Source organism: Pygocentrus nattereri, chromosome 29 (assembly GCF_015220715.1).
Source record: "Pygocentrus nattereri isolate fPygNat1 chromosome 29, fPygNat1.pri, whole genome shotgun sequence".
Lineage (NCBI taxonomy): Eukaryota > Metazoa > Chordata > Actinopteri > Characiformes > Serrasalmidae > Pygocentrus > Pygocentrus nattereri.
In genome coordinates, this window is record NC_051239.1 from 13,525,659 (window position 1) to 13,549,925 (window position 24,267).

Here is a 24,267-nt window from a genome sequence, read left to right on the forward strand (position 1 = left end):
CTCAGCAACAAAGTGGTAGTCCATTTAAAATGACAGAGCAGGGTCAGCGGATGCTGAAGTGCATAGTGCACAGAGGTCACCAATTTTCTGCAGAGTCAATCGCTACTGACCTCCAAACTTCAAGTGGCCTTCCGATCAGCTCAAGAACAGAGTAGAGAGCTTCATGGAATGAGTTTCAATGGCTGAGCAGCTGCATCCAAGCCTTATGTCACCAAGCGCAATGCAAAGTGTCAAATGCAGTGGTGTAAAGTGCCACCACTGGACTCTACAGCAGTGGAGACGTGTTCTCTGGAGGGATGAATCACGCTTCTCCATATGGCAATCTGATGGACGAGTCTGGGTTTGGCGGTTGCCAGAATGGTACTTGTCTGACTGCATTGTGCCAAGTGTAAAGTTTGGTGGAGGGGGGATTATGGTGTGGGGTTGATTGTCAGAATTTGGGCTCGGCCCCTTAGTTCCAGTGAAAGGAACTCTTAATGCTTCAGCAGACCAAGAGATTTTGGACAATTTCATGCTCCCAACTATGTGGGAACAGTTTGACATGGATGAGCAAGTTTAGTGTGGAAGAAGTCCGGACCTCAACCCGATAGAACACCTTTGGGATGAATTAGAGTGGAGACTGTGAGCCAGACCTTCTCGTCCAACATCAGTGTCTGACCTCACAAATGCGCTTCTGGAAGAACGGTCAGAAATTCCCATAAACACACTCCTTAACCTTGTGGAAAGCCTTCCCAGAAGAGTTGAAGCAGTTATAGCTGCAAAGGGTGGGCAGACAACATATTAAACTCTATGGATTAAGAATGGCATGTCACTCAAGTTCATATGCGTGTGAAGGCAGGCGAGTGAATACTTTTGGCAATATGGTGTATCTGTACTGGGAGCAGGACAAACATCACAATAGGCAGTACAAGGGCACACAATGACCAGGCAAATGTTAGTCTAAACTAAAGACACCCAAAACTTTCTTAATAATAGTTTTGTTTTCAGCTTGTTTTTGTCAACTAGCGCTCCAGCTGAGATGCAAAACTTGGATATTAGCTTCACACACCTGGTATGTCACATTCAAAACTACAGACAGAACTTACAGGTGAGTCAAGAGACCTTCAGGAGGAACACTGTGCTGCTAGAGGTTTTAACAGCAATTTTAGGCCAATTGTGTCATTTAACATAACTGGAGTATTTGGACCAATCAGAATAGCTTTTCATAAATCTGGAGGACTTGGCCTGGATGCTGTTATCTTCCAAATGGGAGAGGTGTAGTTAAAAATTAAATAAATGTTATTCAGCACTGAATTTCAAAACCCAAGTAGATGGTCTTAGCATCATCTAAGAGACAACAGGCATGCTTGTTCCAAAATCTACACTGTTGGCTGGCTAAACTGCTAGCTGGTCTACATCAATTGGCAACCAGCATCTCACACTTGATCCTTGGTCCACTTCCAATCAAAGCCTAGTTCAGTGTGCAGTGATGTGAATGTTTCTTTTTTTGTTTGTTTTCTCTTCTTTTAACAATGAAGCCTTTTCAAAATGTAGCATGGACTCAAAGCCTATACTTTATTTCTGTATTCTGAATATAGAAGCACAAAACCTTTAATTTGCTACATCCCAATCCTGATAACCTAGTTAACTGAAACACAAAACCTGATAAAGTTTGGACTAAAAAAAAATTGAAACATATTTCACAATAAATGAATTAATAAAATAAAGGCCTATTAACAGAAGCTAACAGTACCACAAGGAATGCTGGTAAGATATGTTAGCTTTTACTAACTTCCATTACCCCCCCCCCCCTTACTTAAACCCTAAAGTTAAACTTAAGCTTCAACTACATTCTACTGAATTTAAGATTTAGTCTTAGAATAACAACACCTATCTTATATAATGGAGGCAACTTATGCAACTAACAAAAAGCAAGAGCATGATGACAGAGGTGAAGGGACATGGTCTTTTAATAGCATCTGGAGTGAAAAATTTACACTGTAAGTTATTAAAAACTTTTTTCCTGAACAGCAGCACAAGTTAACCAAAAACATGCAATGCCTTCAATGAGAAATTTACAGATCTAGTATCCAATTTATGTATTTAATGTCAAGAGATGAATTTAACACCTGGAATCACCTGCTGGGGGAAAAAAAAAAATCCAAAATAAGCTCAATTTACCCTTTAAAATATACATACATATATTTATATATATATATAAACCCCCATAAAATGAAGCACATTAATAGGAAAAATGTTTTGATCCTCATCTACAGTGCTGATTGCAAAAAGAAAAAAAAACCCCTCTTGTTAGCAAAATTCTACATTAGCCATTAGGGCTCAGAACAACATTCATTTAATTAAAAAAAATAAAAAATACAAACCAAAAAAAAAAAAAAAGGAGAAAAAAAAGAAAAGCACACGAACAAAGTCTCAACCCTCTCCATCCATTTCTTATCATATAAAGCATTCAACGTTCTTATGTTTCCTCTGCAAAAGAAGAGAGAGAGAAAAAAAGTTTTGTTTGGAATGATTAAACCATTACAATGTACAACCAGTTCTATTAAGTCTAACATTGGAATGAATCTCTGTTCTAAAATCAATGTACAATGTGCTCAAAATCAGGGGATTTTAGGGATTAAACTATTAGTAAATAAGTTAGCTGCTAGGACTGATGTTACTAGGGACGAACTATATACAAAATTCAAACTATAGATGGCTACAGCACATTTATGAAAGAAGGCAAATTCATATTCACATGTGGCAAGTTTTCTTCTGAGCAGGTGCTATAAATCCTTGTTCACTAGTGTTTCCCTTTTCCACAGAAATTTCATACAGCGATAAGTCTGAATACTGAAATCAGTCTATTCATTTGAATGAAGGATGCTAAAAATAAGCCCTCCAGTAGTAGTAATCTGAGAAATTTGTGGATGATGAAGTATGCAGCTGAAAGCAGGGATCAATTTTGCAGTATCTCTCACTGGCATTTAATAGATGACTTCAATTTAGGACTAATAAAAGTGATACTGTTGACAGTCTTGGTATACAATGCTTTCAAATACTTACAGAGGAGATAATAAGCTATACATGTTAGCGATGAACAGTTAGGTGCTCAAGTTCCCCTGATTACACCCCAATGCAAAAAAAGCTAGGAGTCTGTAGCCCACTTATGAGCATCATCTTAATGTGTAGCCTGGATTTGCCAAGCTATTCTTCATCGTCAGAGTTTGTGTATAGAAGGCAAAATAGGCACCGCACTAATCCATGAATTTCAAATAAATCTGGCAAAACTCACTGAAGGCAGCAAAAATTCCTGTCTTAAAAACCCTTACAGACCACACCCAACACTGTCACTATGGATCAAAACTCTTTTCCAATTAGCCCTAGTTCTTCCAACCCAACTACCACCCCCCCCCCCCAAAAAAAAAACACCAAAAAAAAAAAAAAAAAAAAAAAAAAAAAAAAAAAAAAATTCTTCAGCCCCTGCACGCACCATTCTTCATCAACAACTTTAATTTCAGGAGGGGGAATTTTAACTTGCAAATGTTTTCCCTGTGTCTTCCTTGCCTCTGTATGTCCTCTTCCCATGTGTGAAGGGCAGGTACCTATACTTGATCATATGCTGTGGACAGAAAAACAAAAAAGATCAATATTGCTAAATATATCTATCAAACAAAATGGAACTGTTTACTTTACTGTTCGAGTATACTCTTAAAACAGCACCACAGTCAGTTCAAAACTAGCCTTACGTTTACTAAGAACATGACAAAATAAAACAAACCTTGATCTGACGCTTCATGGTGATGCAGAAGAGCATGATGAAGTACATTACAAGAATAGGCCAGAACACTGGCACGTTGAAGGCTTCAAAGAATGTGCAAATCATGGCGATGACAATGCCTTTTGTTGCAGAATGCCTAAAATAACAACACAAATGCTGACAAATATGTACACCAAAATCATATGGACCTCATTTTCAGCTGTTTCTAATGTAATATCCAAGGATTTCCATCAAAAAAAGGGATATAAATGCTAAACATTACACAAAGTATATAAATATATAACTATAAATGTACAACCTCAATTCCAATGAAGTTGGGCCGTTGTGTAAAACATAAATAAAAACAGAATTCGATGATTTGCAAATCCTTTTCAACCTATATACAATTGAATACACTACAAAGACAAGATATTTGATGTTCAAATGGATAAACTTTGTTGTTTCTTGCAAATATTCACTCATTTTGAATATGATGCCTGCAACATGTTCCAAAGAATTTGGGACAGGGGCGTGTTTACCACTGTGTTACATCACCTTTCCTTTTAACAACACTCAGTAAGCGTTTGGGAACTGAGGACACTAATTGTTGAAGCTTTGTAGGTGGAATTCTTTCCCATTCTTGCTTAATGTACAACTTCAGCTGCTCAACAGTCCGGGGTCTCCGTTGTCATATTTTGTGCTTCATAATGCGCCACACATTTTCAATGGGAGACAGGTCTGGACTGCAGGCAGGCCAGTCTAGTACCCGCACTCTTTTACTACGAAGCCACACTGTTGTAACACGTACGCGTTTCTGGGTGTTGTTGATATATGGCTTTCACTTTGCATGGCAGAGTTTTAACTTGCACTTGTAGATGGAGCGACGAACTGTGTTCACTGACAGTGGTTTTCTGAAGTGTTCCTGAGCCCATGTGGTAATATCCGTTACAGAATGATGTCGGTTTTTAATGCAGTGCCGCCTGAGGGATCAAAGGTCATGAGCATTCAATGTTGGTTTTCACCTGTGGAATGTTCCAAACAGGCGTTTTTTGAGCATTCCTCAACTTTCCCAGTCTTTTGTTGCCCCTGTCCCAACTTCTTTGGAACGTGTTGCAGGCATCAAATTCAAAATTAGTGAATATTTGCAAAAAACAATAAAGTTTATCGGTTTATCAGACAACATCTTGTCTTTATAGTGTATTCAATTGAATATAGGTTGAAAGGGATTTGCAAATCATCATATTCTGTTTTTATTTATGTTTTACACATCGTCCCAACTTCATTGGAATTGGGGTTGTATTAATTCTTCTATTTTGTTCAATTTACATCAGTGGCACACAGTAATGTGAATACTACATGAATCATTTTAGTATATGTATTGTGTAATGCCCCATGAAGCACTGGAGAAACTGTAATAAATTCCAAATATGCAAACTAAGCAACTGTGCTGTACGTTTGTTTTTCACACTTCCAATGCACCGTTTTAGAGGCTTCAAATGCTCTTTGATATTTCTGTACAAGTACCTGAATACTTGCTATTAAGACCATCCTTAAAAACAATAATAGCATTTTAGTTGCCTGTGTGCTGGAACAGATTCCCTCTTAATCAAAGTTTGAGCCCACATCAGCTGCCCTAGATGCACATCTTGCATTGGTCATCATCAGACCAAATGCTGTCAGAACAAACAGCCTCAGAAAAAACTGTGAAAGTGTTATACTGGCATTGATATCGAGATACACAATAGTTTAAGTTATACAAACGAGTATATGTTTGATCAGGCTTGTGTTCGGTCTGTTGCTATGAAAAAGAAACATCGCATTTTGATTTTAGTTTTGACACGTATTCTGCATTTCATGAAGAAAAGCCAGAGCCAAAGTGACGCTTGGATTTTCTTTTCTCTATAACCTTCTTCATTGTAGATATAGCCATGAAATACCAGAATAACGACTAACATGAAATGACAAATAGCCGTTTTAAATGTAATTTAATTTTTCTCACACATTACTTGCGCTTATGTGAAAAACAAAATTGCTAAATGTAGGTATTTCGTTTCATTTTCAATATTGGCATGATATTTGTGCAGATGTTTGGAAACAGAAATGTCAAAAAGAGGTTTGCATTTACATTTTATTTAAATTTTCATTTCTTTTTTAGCTAGACTTTCCTCCCATACCATTTCACTTGTTGTCTAAACTGCAAATACAAAAAGGAAAAATTAAGACTACTGTTATTTCTGCCACTGCAATTCCCTGCACATTGTCCACGTTGCAAATGAGACAGCGCTGACCATTTCGGTTACACAATGAGCTCACATATAAACCAATAAGGGAAACACTAGGTGAGCATAAACCTGGTGCAGATCTACATTGTCACAATCAAAAATACCCTGCATAGGACTTACTCAAGACATAAAATATACATATAGACCCTGTTTAAACTTGGTCATTTCATGATTCTTGAGTGTTCAGATTGTGTCAGGCTAGAGATTAGAGAGATCCACGTTAAAATTCAGGGGTAGATCCTCCCAAGGTGCATTTAAAACTGATTTAAATGTGATCACTCAAACCCCTTCAGGAGAAGTGTTTTAGCTAGATGTTCTACAAGCATAAATTTTCTCCAAGCCACATTTGACAAACAAAACTCCCGATACTATGGAGGCACTTCCCTCTGCTGCTCTGCATACTGTAGACAGGAAAAAACTGCCACTACTAAAACAGAGGCATTGCTGCTTCTTCAGTTCAGCTCTTAACAGGAGAGTTTAATTCAGAGGAGTTTAGTTCAGTAGTCTTCAGTTGGATTAATCTTTACTCACTGATCACAGTCTCACTAAAATATTACATTTTAACATGTACGGTTAATGACTGATGATTAATGCAGGATATTTTATTAAGAACAGTTGCGACCAATCTCAACAGTTAAGAACACTGGTGTAAAGGCCTATTCACGCAAATTCCACAGAGGGAAAAAAACGAATGTGATTGTTAAGACCGTGAGACCTCCACATCAAATCTGATGCATTTTTCAGTCTGAAGACAGAAGAGAAAGGAAAAATGAAATCCTTGAGCAGCAGCAATAGTTCTTTTGCATCTTTCTTCTAAGCACTGCAGCCAAAAGGCATGCTGGGTACACTCCATTCTGCAAAAAGTCTGAGCAAGAACAATACACCAAGCTATATAAATAAAATGCCTATAAACAGTCACTAGGTTTTATTTAGGTATTCACCATTACTCTGTAGCCTTTAGATATGCTCTGCCATTTATTTCCTTTAACATTCAGATTTTAATAGCCAGTGTGTTGCTGTATACGCTTTTGTTCTCACTGTAAACAAGACAAGCTGTTCTGCAGCTATTGTGATTTACACTGGCTTGGCCTGCAAGCATGACAACAGAGCTCAGAATGGTCAGATGTATCTGTCCAACAAAGCAAATTGAGCTGGATCTGATTTAAAAATAATGCAGCTGTCCATCAGTTTCAGAATTGATGTAAAAGACATTGTGGCCATTTTAAAGCTTTTTAAACCACATTCAATTATTGCTGAATGTGAGCTGATTTGCTTATTATGCACACTAAAGCAATCAGATTTCAACCTATTCACAAAGTGTTAATACATGTGGTCAAAGTTGTCAGGTGTAAACAGCTTCATAGACAAGTGTTTGTTTTCAAATAACTAGGAAACTAATAAGTATTTTCTATATTTCATACACATTTCTATTACTTTTTTTTTTTACACATTAGTGAAGTCAAATTAATAAGCATGCTTTTTGTGAGAAGTCTGAACATTGAGTATTTGGAACAATTTCTCTTCTGTCCAAAAGAAGAAATGAAAACATTTTCAGTATAAAAAATTGGTAATTAATGAATCAAATGAATGCACAACTCACCAGAATTTGAATTCCGGCAACCTCCTAATGAATGGCCGGAATTCCTCGTTCTGCTTTGTGGGTAGTGATGGACCCTCATCTTGTTCAGAAAACGGAAGAACAAATAGAGGGGGGAAAAAAAAGAACAGAAAAGAAAGAATTAAACAAATAAGAGTGTGTTCAGCAAGCAGTACTCCTCAACAAAATGAACACAATATAACCACACACACACACACACACACACACACACACACACACACACACATTAGTTGGCTACTCTCTAGGGCAGGGGTTGGCTACCCAAATGTTAAGAAGAGCCATTTTGTCAAGTTTCAACAAAAATCAAATGAAATGGACATAATGCTGGTTTAAGTAACACTTTACCATCTTGGCTGTAAACATGACTCTGTATGTGCTAATGTCCTAGTATAAGCTAAAAATATAAATGAAAACGCAGACTTGCTTTGCTCTGCATTAAGCTTTAGCTCAGCTATAGTCACTTATGTAGTCACTCACATCTCCAGCATCTCCAACGTTTGACTTCTAATGAAGCTGAAGTCAGCTTCTCGTTCGCCAGCTTCTTGATCAAATTTTCCCATTCCACCTTAAATGGTGCCTGAAGCGCAAGAATGTAACCAACTGTGTAGCTAAAAGTTGCACTATTTAAGGTGGAACAGGACAATTTGAACAAGAAGCTGGCAAACGAGAATCTGACTTCAGCTTTGACATTTTAGCATTTGACAGTTTCTCATTGCAAATAAACCTTAAATCTTTCTCTTTGACTCTTCATTTGCTGCTAGCTAGGCAAGATTGTTATCTGCGTTGCTGTGTGACAAGCAGTCTCAATGCCAACCTTCAGGATTCAAGGGTGAATAAGCAGTTATACAAATAACTCCAGCATTTAAGACCATTTATTATTTAAACTGTGTTAAAATCACCAGTAGAGCTTTATTTTACGTCAAAGGAGGATTATTTTACTTTTACCTAAAAATCTAATTCTAACAGGGCAGTAAAGGAGCCATGTGTTGCTGACCCCTGCACTAGGAGTATGCCATGTCAAAAATAAAACTTCATTTTAAGACTTTTTTTCTTCAATGCATGATATTTAGTTTATATAGATATTTAGTTACAAGGTTTTGATTAGTTAGAACACAGAATTAGTAAAATAAATAGTGGGCTGTATTTCAAAAATAATACTACCAAAAACTATTAAAACAATGATTTTTATCCAGTGTCTGACACTGCACTAAATCCAATTAAACAGGTTTAACTAATTACAAAGTTCTCTTTGTAATGAAATATCCACAATATTCTAAGAAGGGGATACTGTCATGTAATTTATCACAATAACAATAAGTATTGCCCACAACTACTACTCCATCTGGGCACTATTGCTTCAGAATCATATTTTGCATTTAGTCTCAATTACATTACTGTATAAGCTGGTTTCCACAAACACAATTCATTGATTCACATGCCAGACAGAACTTTCCGTGGTGAGTTCACTGCTAGTGATAAAATAAAACCGACCAAAATAAAAATGAAAGCTGCATGTGTATGATGAGCACAATCTTCAAATACCCCACATGTATGTCAGTGTCATTAACATTTGTATTACCAGATTCACTTCCACCAAACATTTTATAATACTCCTCCTTATTCTGTGGAAAGCAATGACTGTAGAGTCAAATTGGCTGGCACACAGCTATGATTTTAACCAAATAGCTAACAAATCAATGATCAAAGGCATTTTAAATCAGCTTTATCCTAAATGGTGATTGTGTATGTCAACTGACTGTTTGCTTGATAAATAATTCAGATCAAGTTTCTCATTAAAAGTTTTGAGTGAAATAAGATGCACTTGCACGCAAGCCATTATTTGTACTGCTATATCAATGCTGGCTGAAAGACCTTGTCTAAAAGATGACCAGCATTTAACACTGCTGAGTAGCTCTGGTGTTAGCTTCAGAGACAAGATAAGATAAGGCTTTGTCATTCGCATCACACATAGTACATGAGGTCGAACGAAATAGTGTACTCAAGGTCCCAGTTAACTCCCAAGAACAAAAGTAAAAATAAATAGTAAGGTGCAAATAACAGCAGCAGGAAACAGCAGCATGAGCAGCAAGAGTTAGCTGATGTGAAGGATTCGTTTCAGTTACTAAATCTACTCTGCTTTAATGAGTGGCTAAACAATTTACCTGGTTTGATTAATGTAAATAAAGTTTCCAGAATACATTTGTGGTTCACTTTAAATTGTCCTATGTGTTTATTTTGTCAGTTTTATATGTCTGCACTGAATATCTTGTAGAGCCTGTTTCTTTTTGAATGAAGATGCATTTAATGTACACCTTTATTAGTTGTGTTACAGATGCTACCATGTAGCATGAGGTAAAACGTCTGACGAGCATAGCAACAGTAGCAAAGTGATGTAGGAATTTTACAAATTAGAATGTAGAATTTTGACCTTTTTAAACAATATGCAGTACAATAGGTTTGCATGTTATATATTTCAGTTAGTACACAGATACTGGAACCCAATCAGGGTTTTTTTTTTGGTACGTTCAGGTGGATCTTTGCACCATGCACTAATTTGACTAACGGTATACATGCCATGAGACTTGTAAGCATCATACTTTGTCCTTGCTAATGGAAAGACGAGAGCATTTACAATGAGTACTCCATAAATTATGATGCCTATACCTTAACCTTAACCTTCAAAAGCTCACAAGAGGTTCTAAAAATAATAGCCTCTTCAGAACAATAATGAGGACGAGGTACAGAAAGTCTCTAAACATCTGTTGCCTCAATAAGACACCAATTAATCCATTTATCACTAAGTTAAAGATTTGCTGAAAGAGATGGCACACGCTACTATTTTTGCTTTTCTAAAAACCTGAATATTGGCTGATACAGATCTGATATTTCTTCTTTAACATCTACTAAGCTTTAAAATGTGCTAGTTTTAACAGAAACACTTCATTTAACATGCACATGTAAAAGCAGTACCCCACAGGAAGCGATACACAACTAACATGATGTTACGCTGTGAGTGCGTGCTACTTCAGGCTAGATCTGCTACAGGATTGGATCAACAGGATTGAGGATCTTGTAAAATTACATAAACTTTATGCTCACACCATATACAATTTACTGCATTGTTCTGTAATGATTTACAAGTGAAATAATTTTTAAAATCAGATGAATATTTTTGAATCACCCTGTATAATAGTGGATCATGTGGTGAAGCATTTACTGAAGAACTGAATTTTTACTATCATGTCTGAGAAGAGCAATCAGCTGCAGCCACATTGTAACAAACCTGGATCATCAAGCAACGAAGGGTCCACTTTTGGAGAGAGAAAAGCGATGAACAAATTGAGATGGTAGATTCCAAGAGCATATGTGACTATGTACCACCCCTGAAGACAAGAAACAAAAGACATAAAAATAAAATAATATATTTAAAGAAATAAACAAAATTTACTATTGATATTAATGTCTATACACAGACGACTCTTTTTGTATTTTGTTTTATACTTTTTTTCCCCCCCAGTGTTCAGCAGGCATCAAACATTTAAATTTTCATCTAAGCACACAACTGATCCCATACCTTCCCCATACCAAAGCACATAAAACATGTCAAGAAAAGCCCAAAAACACAGAAAGCACGAGTAGTTTAAAAGGGTGTTAAGTGAGAATCTAAAATATGACCATGAAACTAATAACATAAAGGAGATAAGTTGCCAGGTCTCTTACCTGTAGTATATACACTCTGATCATGTATATGGCTGTAAGGATAAGAGTGACTGCCCATCGGACTGCTGAAAATGGAGTAGACTTGTCCAACCATGACTGATAGATCTACAACATACAAAAACAAAAACATAATTTTCCCAAAAAGAAGGCAAGTGAAGAATTACAACTGTTGTATACACTTCTCAAAACGATACTTATACATATTCAACACATACTATTGCTCAGATATCAGAGCAGTGAACTTAACTGTTTCCACTTGGAAATTTGAATTTCAGTACAGGATCACAACCTCACCTGCCCAAGACGTGTAAAGAAGCCAGCAATGACCGATGGCTTCCCATGGATGGATTCACCCGAGCTGTCTCCTTCTGACATACTGTCTGAACATAAACAAATCAGATTTACAAGTGATTGAATTGTACAATTACAGAATGAGTAAACATGTTTTCTGTTTCAAAAAAGTACAGTTTGTTCACTAAAGTTCAGTAAACAAAACAGAACAGCTAAACTCGAGGCTACATGTCAACAACGAATGGCAAAAATAAATAAATTAATAAAAACCTGCTTCGACAGACAGAAGTATAGGACCTCTCCACATGATCATAACTGGCAATGCGCATCCAGTGCATAATATAGAAACATACCATCAAATACGCCCAACATGTACAGAGAGTCTAAGACAAACAACGTCTCAGAAGGACGAGTGTTGATCAGTGATTGATCAGTGACTGAAGCGAGCTACGAGTTAGCGGGCGTGATTTACTTAAAACGCTTCCAGTCCACGTTAAATTAACAGAAATGCATGGATTATTCGACTGCACTGACAAATGACAGAATTTATAAAACCCCGTCTCATCCACGGCCACGGGAAATTAAATAATAGGATTCAGCTAACCCTGTTATTTACGCTGCAATCAATCCATAATGTATTTGATCGATTTCGCAAGCTGACCACTGTAGGAAGGCTGACTAGCTGCTCGACCTGTGACTAGCTAACCCAGGTTAGCTAAGCTAATTCAGCTGCCCTGGGCTGGGTTAATGAAAATGAATAAGACGATGAGCAAAAAGCAGAACAGCTCTTCTCTGACAGCGGGTGAGAGACGTAGTCAGGTTATAATTAATGTTTTAATATCAGGATACTGTGTTTATTTTTTTACAACTAGCGTGTTATAATTTTACGTTTTCTAGGCAACCAAGCCGAGGACATCGCAGTGTGTACCGGCTGCTAACTAGCGTTAGATTCTGTGGTGTTAGCAGTCGCTAAGCTAGCTGGTTACTTCTGTCATTATGCTGTTTGCTTCTACAATAGCAGAGTTATTTATTTAACGTACCAGTCGTAGGAAGCACAATCTGCAACGTCCGCTTCGTTTCCATTTAACATTTACAACAGAACCCCTACACACCCGCTAAAACACACCGCAAACCTTTGTAAAACATCTTGCTAACTTCTTCTCGAGCTACTAAGCTAGCTAGGTAGCGTTAGCCAGCTATGTAGCGCCTTAAAACAGACCAGGCTGGGAAATGTAGTTCGCCCGTCAAACTCGTTAATGTCCAAAAGCTATCGGACGTTCGCTTCTGAACAACATGTCCCACTTTGCACCACGGCATGGAAACGGTCGATTCGCTCAAACCGAAACCCTTTAAGTGTAGTTTATAAAACCACTGCGTGCGGTAAGAGATGCTGGAGCAGAACTACAAAGACCAGGGAGACGAGAAAACTGGACAACTCACTTCCGGTTGAAATTGATATGAAAAACGTTTGAGAATAACCAGAAGAATCTGGCACTCTCTCCATTCAGGCTGAAAATGTCCGAACCACGGTGCCACATCAAAACACACAAGCAACGTTTCAAGACTTACCCGCAATATAAAAACAGAAACACAGTCATAGGTGTACCTTTTCTTACCCGGTGCTGCCGCCGCTGTGTCACTCTCGGCCGCCTGTCCGCCTCTCGCTGCTCTGCTGCAAACACGTCAGTGCTTCCGTGAGGGCGAGCAGCACTGGGTTAAAGACTAAAGCAATAGAGTGTAGAGACCTTTGGACAAATTAACGACGGTGCCGGGCGACATCACTGATTTTTTTTATTCGGTGCGTAATGACACCAAGAATAATATCCCGATACTTTTACCTGTCTGGTAAAATATGTTAAAAATATTTTTAAAATGTTAAAATATAATTCTTTGTGATTTTTACAGTGAAAACCAGTTCAATGATTTTGAAAGCCTTTGCCTAAAATTGAAAACAGACTATTTGGAGTCGTGTAATAATATGGGAAGCGAATCCAGCCAAAGAAATTCAAATTAAAACAATTAAAATGTAAACGCATTTTTTTGCCATTTCTTTTTCCAAACATCTGCGCAAATATCCTGCTAAAATTTGAAATGCTAAAAAAATGAAAAGCTAAAAAAATGAAATGCATTGCCTACATTTGCAATTTCGTTTTTCACATGAGCACAAACCATTTGTGACAAAAACAAAATTAAATTGGCTGTTTGTCATTTCATGTTAGTCATTATTCTGGTATTTCACAGCCATGTCTAAAACGAAAAAGCTAATAGAGAAAAGAAAACCCAAGCTTCACTTTGGCTCTGGCTTTTCTTTACGAAATGCGTAATGCGTGTAAAAACAAAAATCAAAATGCAATGTTTACAGCCTTTAATCGGCTGCATATCTGGTTTTCGGCATCAATGCGCTTTAAGTGTCATAATGAAAAGGCAAATGCAAACAAATGGCACCTGCTGGGGATCTGCTTTTCATTTCACACTTAACTTTTTCGTTTTCAAGTTGACCAACACGCAAATATATGTTAATTGGCAGTGGGCGGGGCTACAGGGTACATTTTAGGACATTCTCAGACCTCAGAGTTAGATCGGCATCATTCCTCGTCATGTCTCATATCTGGAGAAACTAAACATCAGACCAAACGGCCTCAGAGAACATGCAAGCCTGGTCAAGCGTATATATAAGACTAAGTAGAATAGTATCAATGTGTTTTTCAGTGTGTCCAAAGGTGTCCCATTTCTCAAACATGCAAAAACAGTGTGCAAGAAACACACTACATGCTTGCTTCAATACCACATGAAAGTGGCATCATTGAGCAACTTCAATGTGGTATAATCACTACAATGATTGAACTAAGTGTATATAACTATGTACGTATATGTAGTTTCTATCCTAAACTTTACATTTCCAGCATCAAATCCATAATCTGTTTCTTAAGAAGAATATGTTATGGTATGGACATTTTCACGTGAACTTTGATTCTCATACAGAAATGCCAAAATAAGTATCACTGAGTGTGTTTATGTACACTTAGAAATCCAATCATCAGATTTGGGCAGTTATCTGATCATTCAAGTGGTCGTGTAAACACCATTCTCCGATGTCTCAGGTCAGATTCATGCCTAGAAATCCAATTTCCAAATTAAGAAATCCAATAAAGAGTGCTGGATTTTAGCTCATGAAGATTCAGCGTTTTCCCATTATGTGATTATATGTATGTAAAAATGTTGAATGAATTACTGACAAAATCTGATATTTTGCAGTTATCAGATTATTAAGTGCATGCCATCCCTGTGGATGGGTCTAATTTACCAACTGTTCTTAACAATAAATTTCTTCTTAAAAATCACTTATGAAGTTTTTTTATGAGGATTCTGACATTTACCAATGTTTTCTTATTTGGTATTTGTTCTCAGGGTAGAACTGAATCTATACACACTCAAGAGCACAAAGATGCAAACAATTGTGCGCTTTAAGAATGTCATTAATCTGACATGGAATTTTTCTCAAGAACCTTCTCAAGAATAAATTTAAATCAAAGAAAAAAGGAAGACGTTGGTGAATGAGGTCTAACTTCTGTAACAGACCTCTAAAGTTGTGTCATTCAGTTGCTGGTATCATGACCATTTTAGGAACTCTGGGTATAAGCTGATTTCACTATGGGGAAATAAAAGGCATTTTTCCAAGCTATGCTTGTGATAAAAAAAAAAAAATCAAAACTAACACCTTTTGCTGTAAAATGTTCCAAGAGTCACTGGATCTGAATTATGAGGTAATTAAGGAGTCAAATTATGAATACTGCTACATGCAAGCTACCACTGCTAATACACAACTGACATCAGAGGACTTGAAACCTTGCGAAAAACCCCACACACAATAAGGCAATAGAGCCTACCCAGTTAGCAAACTCTGTCTGGCTCACTTCTGGGCCACATCCTCGGTTTGTTCTGGCCCAATATACGGCTGGGTCCTCAGCCCACATCTGGCCCACCTACTGTAAAGTGAGTAGAACTAAAGGATATGGCCCAAATTTGGTCCCAATCTGGCCCAACTACATTGTTGGTCCACAACATTCACACCAGAATTGTTCCATGAATATAGACACGAGGAAAACTGTGAAGCTGTCCAGGATCTGGCCTTATTCTGGTCCACATGTCTAGCATTTACACGGTAATCAACCAACAGTCACATAGGAATGCCAGAATTGGCCCAAAAATGTCTGCTATCTGGGTATGGTTTCAGTAGCTGGTGTTTTTATACAATACTGCTGAACTTTAACGATATTCCTTGCTGCAGTTTCAGTGCATGGGGTGGCAGCTTGCTTGCAGCAAGGATTTAGCATTAATGGTTCTGAAAATGTCTTGAAGCATAAAAACGTCTAAACACACTAACACCATGACCACTAATACCACGGGGAAACGTTTCTTCTCCAGCCATCTATCTACGTTACTCCTCATGATTAATCTGTAAGACTATGTGTGCCAGTCTGACAGACGCTACTATTTTGCTTGATGAGAGCAGCTGGTGCTATCGCCACTGTTTTACGCCTGTGGTTGTGTGGTTATTACTGCTAATGGCCTGACAAGTAGGGTAGTCCATTATAAATGTATTTCCTCGGCATAGTTTAGCTTTATCATATAACACTGTGTAAGGAGTTAAAGCGTCAGCACTTCAACACCTCTGCACCCAACTGCCCGCCGCGCGCACAGTCACTCATTTAAAATTCAAAATCCAACGGAAAACTCAAAAGCTCAGCGCGAGCCTGATTCAACGGTCGCCTCAACTTAACGTTTAATCGGAGCCTCGACGGATCTGGCCAGTGGTCGTGTGAACACTCGGTAACGAAAATTAGCGTTAGTTCTTCTTGTCAGTCTTGGATTTTTCCTGAAACATGAATATACTCAACGTACGTGCCCTATTTGAGCAACATACTTTCACAGTCAAGTTCAGCTCAGGCTAATATAGCGTTATTTTCCCTATGTTTAAACAACATTGGACTGCGCCATCTGGGTCGAGTCTGAACAACGTTAACCGACTCCGAGCCAAGATAGCACTAGTCAGCTAACTAGCTATGTTAATATAATTTCATAATATACTAACACGACGCTAATACGTTATTTTTGTTTTAGGTGTAGGAAGCAGAGTGGTGTCAAATGAAGCTAATTCTGATAACGCTTATGGTAAGTTATTTGTTAACTTTATTCTGCATTTGCTTGATACTAGCTTGGCTAGTAAACTGTCCTTGAGTGACTAGTGTTAGCGTTATCTGCCAGTTTTAGGGAGAGAACTTTATCCCAGACTAAATCTTTTGTGCTGTTTCTAGCTGGAATCCAACACATCCACTAGTTAATATGGTAACTACTACACTGGGGCATATCGTAAAACTGTGAGGTAAATTATATTGGCTTAAGTATTATATTGCTTTTTACCAAACGAAGTTCTTGTTCCACCACTGAAGTGCATGCAAACACAATAAATTTGCTCTGGACTTCCTTGTTGCATTACATAGTCAGTTTATCACCTCTGATTTAGCTGTAGGAAGAACTGATCATTTCATCAGATGCAAGTCTTCTGAGGAGTGTAGATCACATTTGTAATTGTACATTAGTCTTTTTATTGAAGAAACGCAGAATTGTGAAGTTGACAAATCAACATTTAAAAGGTCTGTCCTTGCATTTACGTGTTCAGCAGATGCTTTTGACAAACGTGTGATATTTTAAGTAGGTGATTAAGACAGAAATACTTTTAGCAGTCTGACAATGGAAAACAGCTTAAAAACTTAATAACATTAATAACAAGATGTAGATTTGTGGGCATCTATATATCGACACTGTTTTTAAACTCAAAATGCTGTGATATTGTAATGCATTGATTTTTACTCAGATCATTAATTGGCTTACTGACATTTTATTTACTTATGCAACATGCCATATTTTTTCCATCACATTTGTTCGTTCTTAATGAAGTCTCAAAAAGTAATTTCTCTTGTGTAGAAAAGGGCTGCATGAGTTTCATGTGTGACCATACAGAATAAGAGAGATTGCTCCTGAGATTGTTAATAAGATGTTATAAGCTGCTATATTTAGCAGAGAGGTTCCAAATCTCCTTCAGATATACTTTTACTGTAAAGCTGTCAGTCACCTCTGCTGTCCTTTGGGGGTATCAGTGAAGGGAAATAGAACAATTCCATCTATCAATAGAATCTGTGAAATGAAAACATGCTTTGGAAAACCTCATCACTGGGTAAATTGCTGGGAAAATAGGAAAATTTAAATGCAGCTAATGTCAGCGATGAGTTCACCACCCTTATCCTTTGAAAGACATGTCCTCACACATCCAGCATTCCATAAACTGTGATTATGAGCTTCTTATGGTGTCCTGTATTATGGATCGCAGTGCAAGATATGAAAACAGGGCCCCTCATATTACTGTAATGAAACTCTAATCACAATTTAAGGCACTTATTTCAAGTCAGTTTCTTTTAAGCTTGAGCATTGCTTTTCCTTTCATACGTTTCATTTGCATAAAAGTTGAAAGTACTTTTTTAAAGTGACTTGTTAACTTAGGGCGGCACGGTGGCGTGGTGGGTAGCGCTGTCGCCTCACAGCGAGGGGGGCCTGGGTTCGATTCCCCGGCCGGGCGGCCAGGGTCCTCTCTGTGTGGAGTTTGCATGTTCTCCCTGTGTCTGCGTGGGTTTCCTCCGGGTTCTCCGGTTTCCTCCCACAGTCCAAAGACATGCAGTCAGGCCAATTGGACATGCTAAATTGCCCCTAGGTGTGAGTGTGAGGTGTGAGGTGTGTGAGTGACTGTCTGTGTCTGTTTGTCTGCCCTGTGATGGACTGGCGACCTGTCCAGGGTGTATCCTGCCTTCTGCCCGAAGACTGCTGGGATAGGCTCCAGCACCCCCCGCGACCCTGACGGAGAAGCGGCTTAGAAAATGGATGGATGGATGGACTTGTTAACTTTGATGTTGGCTGCATGTGCATCCAGCTGGTAACCTGGATATAATTCTTAAAAAAAAAAAAAAAAACAACAACATGGATGGAAGTGCCAGATGTTTTTTAAAAGGATAATGAAAATGTAGGCAATACAACTGGTGCAAACACAATAATATACGGTAAGCAGCTCAAAAATGAACACTGCAGAAATGGTAAAACTCTGCAAAGAAAAACGATGTAATAAGAATTTATATAGTTAGTTAAATGACCTTAAGCAAATTTGTAATTGTCCATAGTGCAACCTAGCTAATGGCTTTACTTGAAGCTAGTAACTGTTTACTAGATACTAAATGCTAGTTACATGACTTGGCTTGGCGAGGAAGACTAATCATGATATGAATGATGAGATGTTGAAACTAGCTGAGTTGAAATTATACAGAATTGTGTGGAATATGTTTAAGGGTTTTGTAGGCGAAATCTTCTAGACTTTCACTGTATTCTGCAAGTTCAGTTCCTGTGTGTCTAGTTATGCTGTATAAACAGTTCTATACTTAATTGCTGCATTTGAAATATTAATTCACATTGTCCTTTTCCAATTGTTGCAGTCACGCAAACAAGTAGTCCAGAAAAAATGTAGAGCACACCTTTTTTTGCCTCCAGCATGGCTTAATAGCCAATAGAATGCGGACATCCAAAATAGAGCGAATAAAATCTGTTAGAAAACATGATTTGTAGCATTTCTTGGTGAAGTGTCAATAGATTCTTATGACTATATTCTAGTAATTCTAGTATTCAAGTAATTTAGTGAGAATCTAAGGAGGAGTAGTAAGATCCAGTGCTAAAGCCGTTGGTGAGTTAGTGCTGTGCATGGCTACAGATTATGGAAGGCAATAATTTTGGGTCTGGGTTAAAAACCTGGGTTAAAAACAGCATACCTCTCCTGTAAGATAAATTGACATAGGTGTGGTCAATCTAGGGCTTAGAAGGTAGGATGAGGGAAAAAGGGTTGAGAGGGGCATGATAAAAGCCTACACCTTACCAGATAGTTACTTTTGACATTCAGCAGCGAATCATGTTATAATAGGAACTGCTCTCTCTTGGAAAACAGTATCTGAATATACTGTTAGTACAGCCATATATCCCACTAGAAGAACTGCAAAAGTTTTGCAAAACATTACGATGGAAATTTTCCCCCTCTGGGAACTGGGATCTTACTGCTGTTGTAGCTGGCCAGTGATGATGACATTTCAGTACATTTGATCCAACCAGAGGCCTAGGTGTGGTGTCTTTTGTAGAGGTTCTGTTTTGTGGTACTAGTGATCCTAAGTTTTTAACAGGAGCAATTTGTATAATACACACTTTAATTTTCATAAAAAACACCTTACAGAATTCAAACATAAACATTATGTTCCATAAATGTGAATATAAACATCACTGATTAAGAAAACACAACAAGTTTAAAACATTCATAAAATCTGATGTAAGTGACATGACATAATACTGATCACAATCAATCCAAATATTACATTGTTTACAATATACAAAAGCAATAAAGTGCTTTGGTATATGGATTTTAGCCATCGCCAATTCCAAAACCCATTGACCACTGTGAACTGTTACACTTATTACACTCATTAGTGAAACAGACTAACCATGGAATATTAGATTAAGAGATGTGGGAAGATCGTTTCTATTTTTACTTTTCACAAATGGGTACATAAATTAATTTACTTTAGACAAATGTTTTCTACCAGCACAATCTTCTAGCTATACTCATCCATCATTGTTATCTAGACCAGAACAGATAGATGGGATTGTGTGACAATTGAACAGTTAAAATGCTTGTTTGTGTGACCACTTAATGTTTTTCCATCCAATTTGGAGTCCACTTAAGGAATATGTGTTGGAATCAATGTAACTTTTGTACGCTAAATGTAGATAACAAAGTAACAAAGTTTAATCTAGTGTGAAACATGGTAAATTGAAGCGTACAGCATATTTACTCCCAAAACTTAGTAATACTTGGGCTTTTGTAAATATTTATATGATTCTATCTGTATTAGTCTTATTGTTCCAGTATTGTACAGCCAATTAAAACAATTACAGACTACACGCAAACTCGTTCAGAAAACAAACTAGAACAGTTTGGCATGATACATAAAACCTTGTCCTGCAAGGCTAATACAACAGAACTGGAGACGTTTTTGGATTATTACTGTTTTAAATGCTTTTCAAAAGCCTTTTCTAAATCCTTTAATTATCCGGTGTCTTGTAATATACATTTAATGCTAAGTAAACAACATAACACTTAATACTAGGATTCATGAAGGGGGAGTGGATTCCAGTGAATGGTGCACCCTCTAAATGCAGGTCTTGTATGGATTACTTTCTTGTTATAATGTACAACTGATTTAGGGTGTACATTTGTGATGTTATGGCATCACCACATATTTGTGACAAAAGAGATATTTAAAAAAATAAACGTTAAAAACTATATATGACACTGTTGTATAGTTGTAATTAAAGATATTTTAGTCTAGGGACCCTATGAGCTCAGAACTTTGTCTTACACCAAAGTGTTGGTATTACTGATGACGAATTACACCTGACAATTTAATTCTGACATGATATGAAGCCACATCATTCATGATTTTGTGATTTATGGGTTTATGATCAAATAGACCAATATGTACTTTTCTCTAGGTCAAAACCAAAAAGTCATGTGTATAGAGCAACCCTTATTATTCAGTGGCCCAAGCCATTAGTACCTTTTGTATCACTCGATGTGAATTTTTACCTTCATACCTGTCATATTTTGAATGTAATACAAATGTAATTTACTCTAAGTTGCCAGTTTATTAGGTACAGTTACCTTTTATCTACAGCCTTTGGTCATTTTATTAGGTGTACCTTCAATTCAGGTGCACTTTGTAGATATATCATTAGAATTACTGACCATAGGCTATCTGCTGCTATAAAACAACTGGTCAGCGACCCTCTACCCCTATCATTGAAAAGGGATCACCACTGCTGACAGGATATTATTTGACTAGTAGAGCACAGAAGTGACAACATCATGGTAGAGACACATAATCGGTCCTTGCACTGGTATAAATGTATCAGACATGGCAGTTTTGTTTGAATTTGTGAACATCAAAGTGTCAGTGCTGAGCTGAGAGTAATCTGTCAACCAAAAATATCTAGCCAGCAGTGGTGCTGTGGTCAGAAACTAAATACTGATGAAGGGTTAGATGATGACTAGCACAAACTCTGCAGCAATAAGTGATATATCATCTCTAACTGTGTAGGACAACGTAGTCCAACAAGGTAGGTGATTCTAATAATGTGGCCAGTAAGTTTACAATGTACATTCTAACACACTCATACCAGCACAACAGCCACTACCATAGCGGTGCTGCTACTGTGCTTGGAATGGTCCACCACCCAAGTAATATCTGGTTAGTTGTGGTCATGTGGCAGTCCTTTTCGTTGGCGGATGGGGAATGAGTGAATGGCTGACAAAATGTGCAACAACAGGTGGTCAGTAACTGCAAACCTACAAAATGCACTCATGTATAACAGACAAAATGTCCAGTTAGTATTAGATAGAAGGTAAGTATATCCAAAAACTAGCAACTCATAATAATAGATGTGGTTTAAAACATTATGTTCTTCCCATCCCTACAACAGTACTCTGTACAGGAGGTCTTGAAGGTGTTTGTTGCATTGTGCATGTGTTAGTACCCTGCAAAAGTAAGGTAATGAAAAAAATCAACTGTATTGACATTGAAATCAAGTAACAGTTGTCCATTTCTGGCATGGGTGGGTTGAGGGGGATCAACAAAGTATGAAAAAGAAACAACAAAATGGGTCAGCATTGTCTCTGTGAGTGAGCATTCCCTCTCAGCGAATGTCGCCCTCTGCAAACTCCTCCTTGATGGAGTGCTTGCGTGTCTTACAGTCTGGCATGTCAAAACCAAAGTCTGCCCACTCCTCTCCCCCTGTAGGACCACCGCGGTTGGGAATGGTGATGGTGTGACGCACACGGAAGTGTACGGCCTCCATGACCCTCTGCCTCTGCAACTCCCCACTCGGACCGATGGCCATGGTAGCCATGTTACTGCTGGAGCGGATAAGCTGCTGTCCATAGTCATGACTTTGCTTCATGTCCTGCAGGCCCCTCCAGATGGCCAAGCGGAACTGCTCTGGGATCTTAAGAGCCCCAAGATCCTAAGGGATAGACGAATAAATTAGCTTTCAATTAGATGAGATTTAGCTCTTGATTTCTTGTTAGCTGATTAAAAGCCACAGTAGTTTGACCAGTCATACATATAATTTTGAATGAACAGTGAATAAAATGTTCTTCTTGCACTAGCCAATGGAATAATAATGAATCGCCCAATGTAGTTAGATTCTCATTTCATTTACCTCCATGGAGAGGGTCTGCAGGTGGTAGATGCTCTGGAGGCCCTGCGATGTGAAGTAATCAATGCAGTTTTGGCAGCCCAGGCTGGTTAAGAAACTGTTCAGAGACAAAAGGAATCCCACTAAGACCAAGGGGCTGCATCCTGGGAATCACAAATTTGTCCATGGAGAACATTGCGGCCAGACCAAAGCAGTATCTTGCCTTACAGTATAAGGCTGTGATTCTAATCATTCTAAAATATGCAGTAGATAATAAGGCAAAAATGATCAGCAGTACGTTATATTAAATGCAGTCCTTCTAATGTTGCCTCTTCACACTTGTAACACAATATTAAAGTGCAGATAAAGTAAAATAAACAGTAATAATACTTAACATATGAAATAAGTGTGAAAGTAAAAGTACCCAATAAAACTAAACACATGCATGCTGTTACATTAATGATTCATAACAACTTTTTTAAAGAATTCAGAGTTTTATTATAAATACAAATTATGAGAAAGCTACATACATTGATTTTTTATTGTAAAACAGGAATGGGACATGAATATTGTAACAAAATATTTAAAAGGTAGACTCCGCACCTGTGAAGCAAGATCTGCTTCTTACATCTCTTTAAATTAAACAATACTCTAATTTTATCATTTATTTTACAAATTATATTTGTGTATACTAATATAACATAGTATACAATTTAACATAACAATCACAACTTGTGCAAGCACTTTAATGTACTTGATTTATGTAGTAAATATCAAGAAGACCAATAGAAAATGGAAGCTTTGCTGTGTGTGCGGACTTTACCTTTAATTGGCCAGAGATACATGAATAATACAAAGTGCAATGGCAAAAAATGGAACATAATCTCGATGGAGTGACAGATGCAAAACAGCGCATTGGGATTAGACATGGAAATAAAGCATATTTCCTTAAAATGTTTTTCTGTGTATGCCAGATTAGCACTAACAGTTATGTTCTTTTATTTTTGGGGTAAGCAGTGCAAATAGGGATGACTGTCTAGATGTTAGTATGACAAGCCCCATTTAAATCTAATACAAATAATGTGGTTCATTAAATTAGACTTAGATGTATAAAACACAACACAGCATTTCTATATCGTGCATGTAAAGAAATAAAAAATGTCTTTCTAAATATTTTTTGCTATATTGACAATATTGAGAAGCATATTTGAAGCCGTGGAACATCAAAATGTTTTCATTAGAAAAATGATAGCTTGAGCATGTGACTTCTTTCAGATAAACAC

General features: G+C 37.5%; 2 protein-coding genes and 1 long non-coding RNA gene across 8 annotated transcripts in view; 1 reads left to right on the plus strand and 2 right to left on the minus strand.

Moving 5' to 3' along the window:
- Positions 1-1,931: 1,931 nt before the first annotated feature.
- Positions 1,932-13,360, minus strand: rer1 (retention in endoplasmic reticulum sorting receptor 1). 5 transcript variants are annotated; one of them, XM_017705819.2, is made up of 8 exons: positions 13,267-13,360; positions 11,654-11,739; positions 11,360-11,464; positions 10,923-11,022; positions 7,622-7,700; positions 3,761-3,896; positions 3,473-3,601; positions 1,932-2,469 (listed from the first exon to the last, which is right to left on the minus strand). In XM_017705819.2, the coding sequence occupies exons 2-7, from the start codon at positions 11,732-11,734 to the stop codon at positions 3,512-3,514; spliced, it is 591 nt and encodes a 196-aa protein (XP_017561308.1). In that variant the 5' UTR covers positions 11,735-11,739; positions 13,267-13,360; the 3' UTR covers positions 1,932-2,469; positions 3,473-3,511. The 5 variants fall into 5 exon arrangements, with proteins under 5 accessions (XP_017561308.1, XP_017561309.1, XP_017561310.1 ...); XM_017705820.1 differs by having other exon boundaries at positions 13,257-13,350; XM_017705821.2 differs by having other exon boundaries at positions 11,654-11,735; positions 13,267-13,335.
- A 3,047-nt stretch (positions 13,361-16,407) lies between these two features.
- LOC119262844 lies at positions 16,408-22,709 on the plus strand. Its single transcript, XR_005129961.1, has 3 exons — positions 16,408-16,480; positions 16,772-16,822; positions 22,588-22,709. It is a non-coding gene; the product is annotated as an uncharacterized LOC119262844 (long non-coding RNA).
- The window catches only part of tp73 (tumor protein p73), a 40,113-nt gene continuing 36,937 nt past the window's right edge, over positions 21,092-24,267 (minus strand). For both annotated transcript variants that reach the window (XM_037536246.1, XM_017705811.2), the window contains 2 exons: positions 23,009-23,102; positions 21,092-22,810 (listed from right to left, as the gene is read on the minus strand). In XM_037536246.1, coding sequence (XP_037392143.1) covers positions 22,484-22,810; positions 23,009-23,102 — 421 coding nt within the window. In that variant the 3' untranslated portion in view covers positions 21,092-22,483. The remainder of the gene's footprint in view (positions 22,811-23,008; positions 23,103-24,267) is intronic.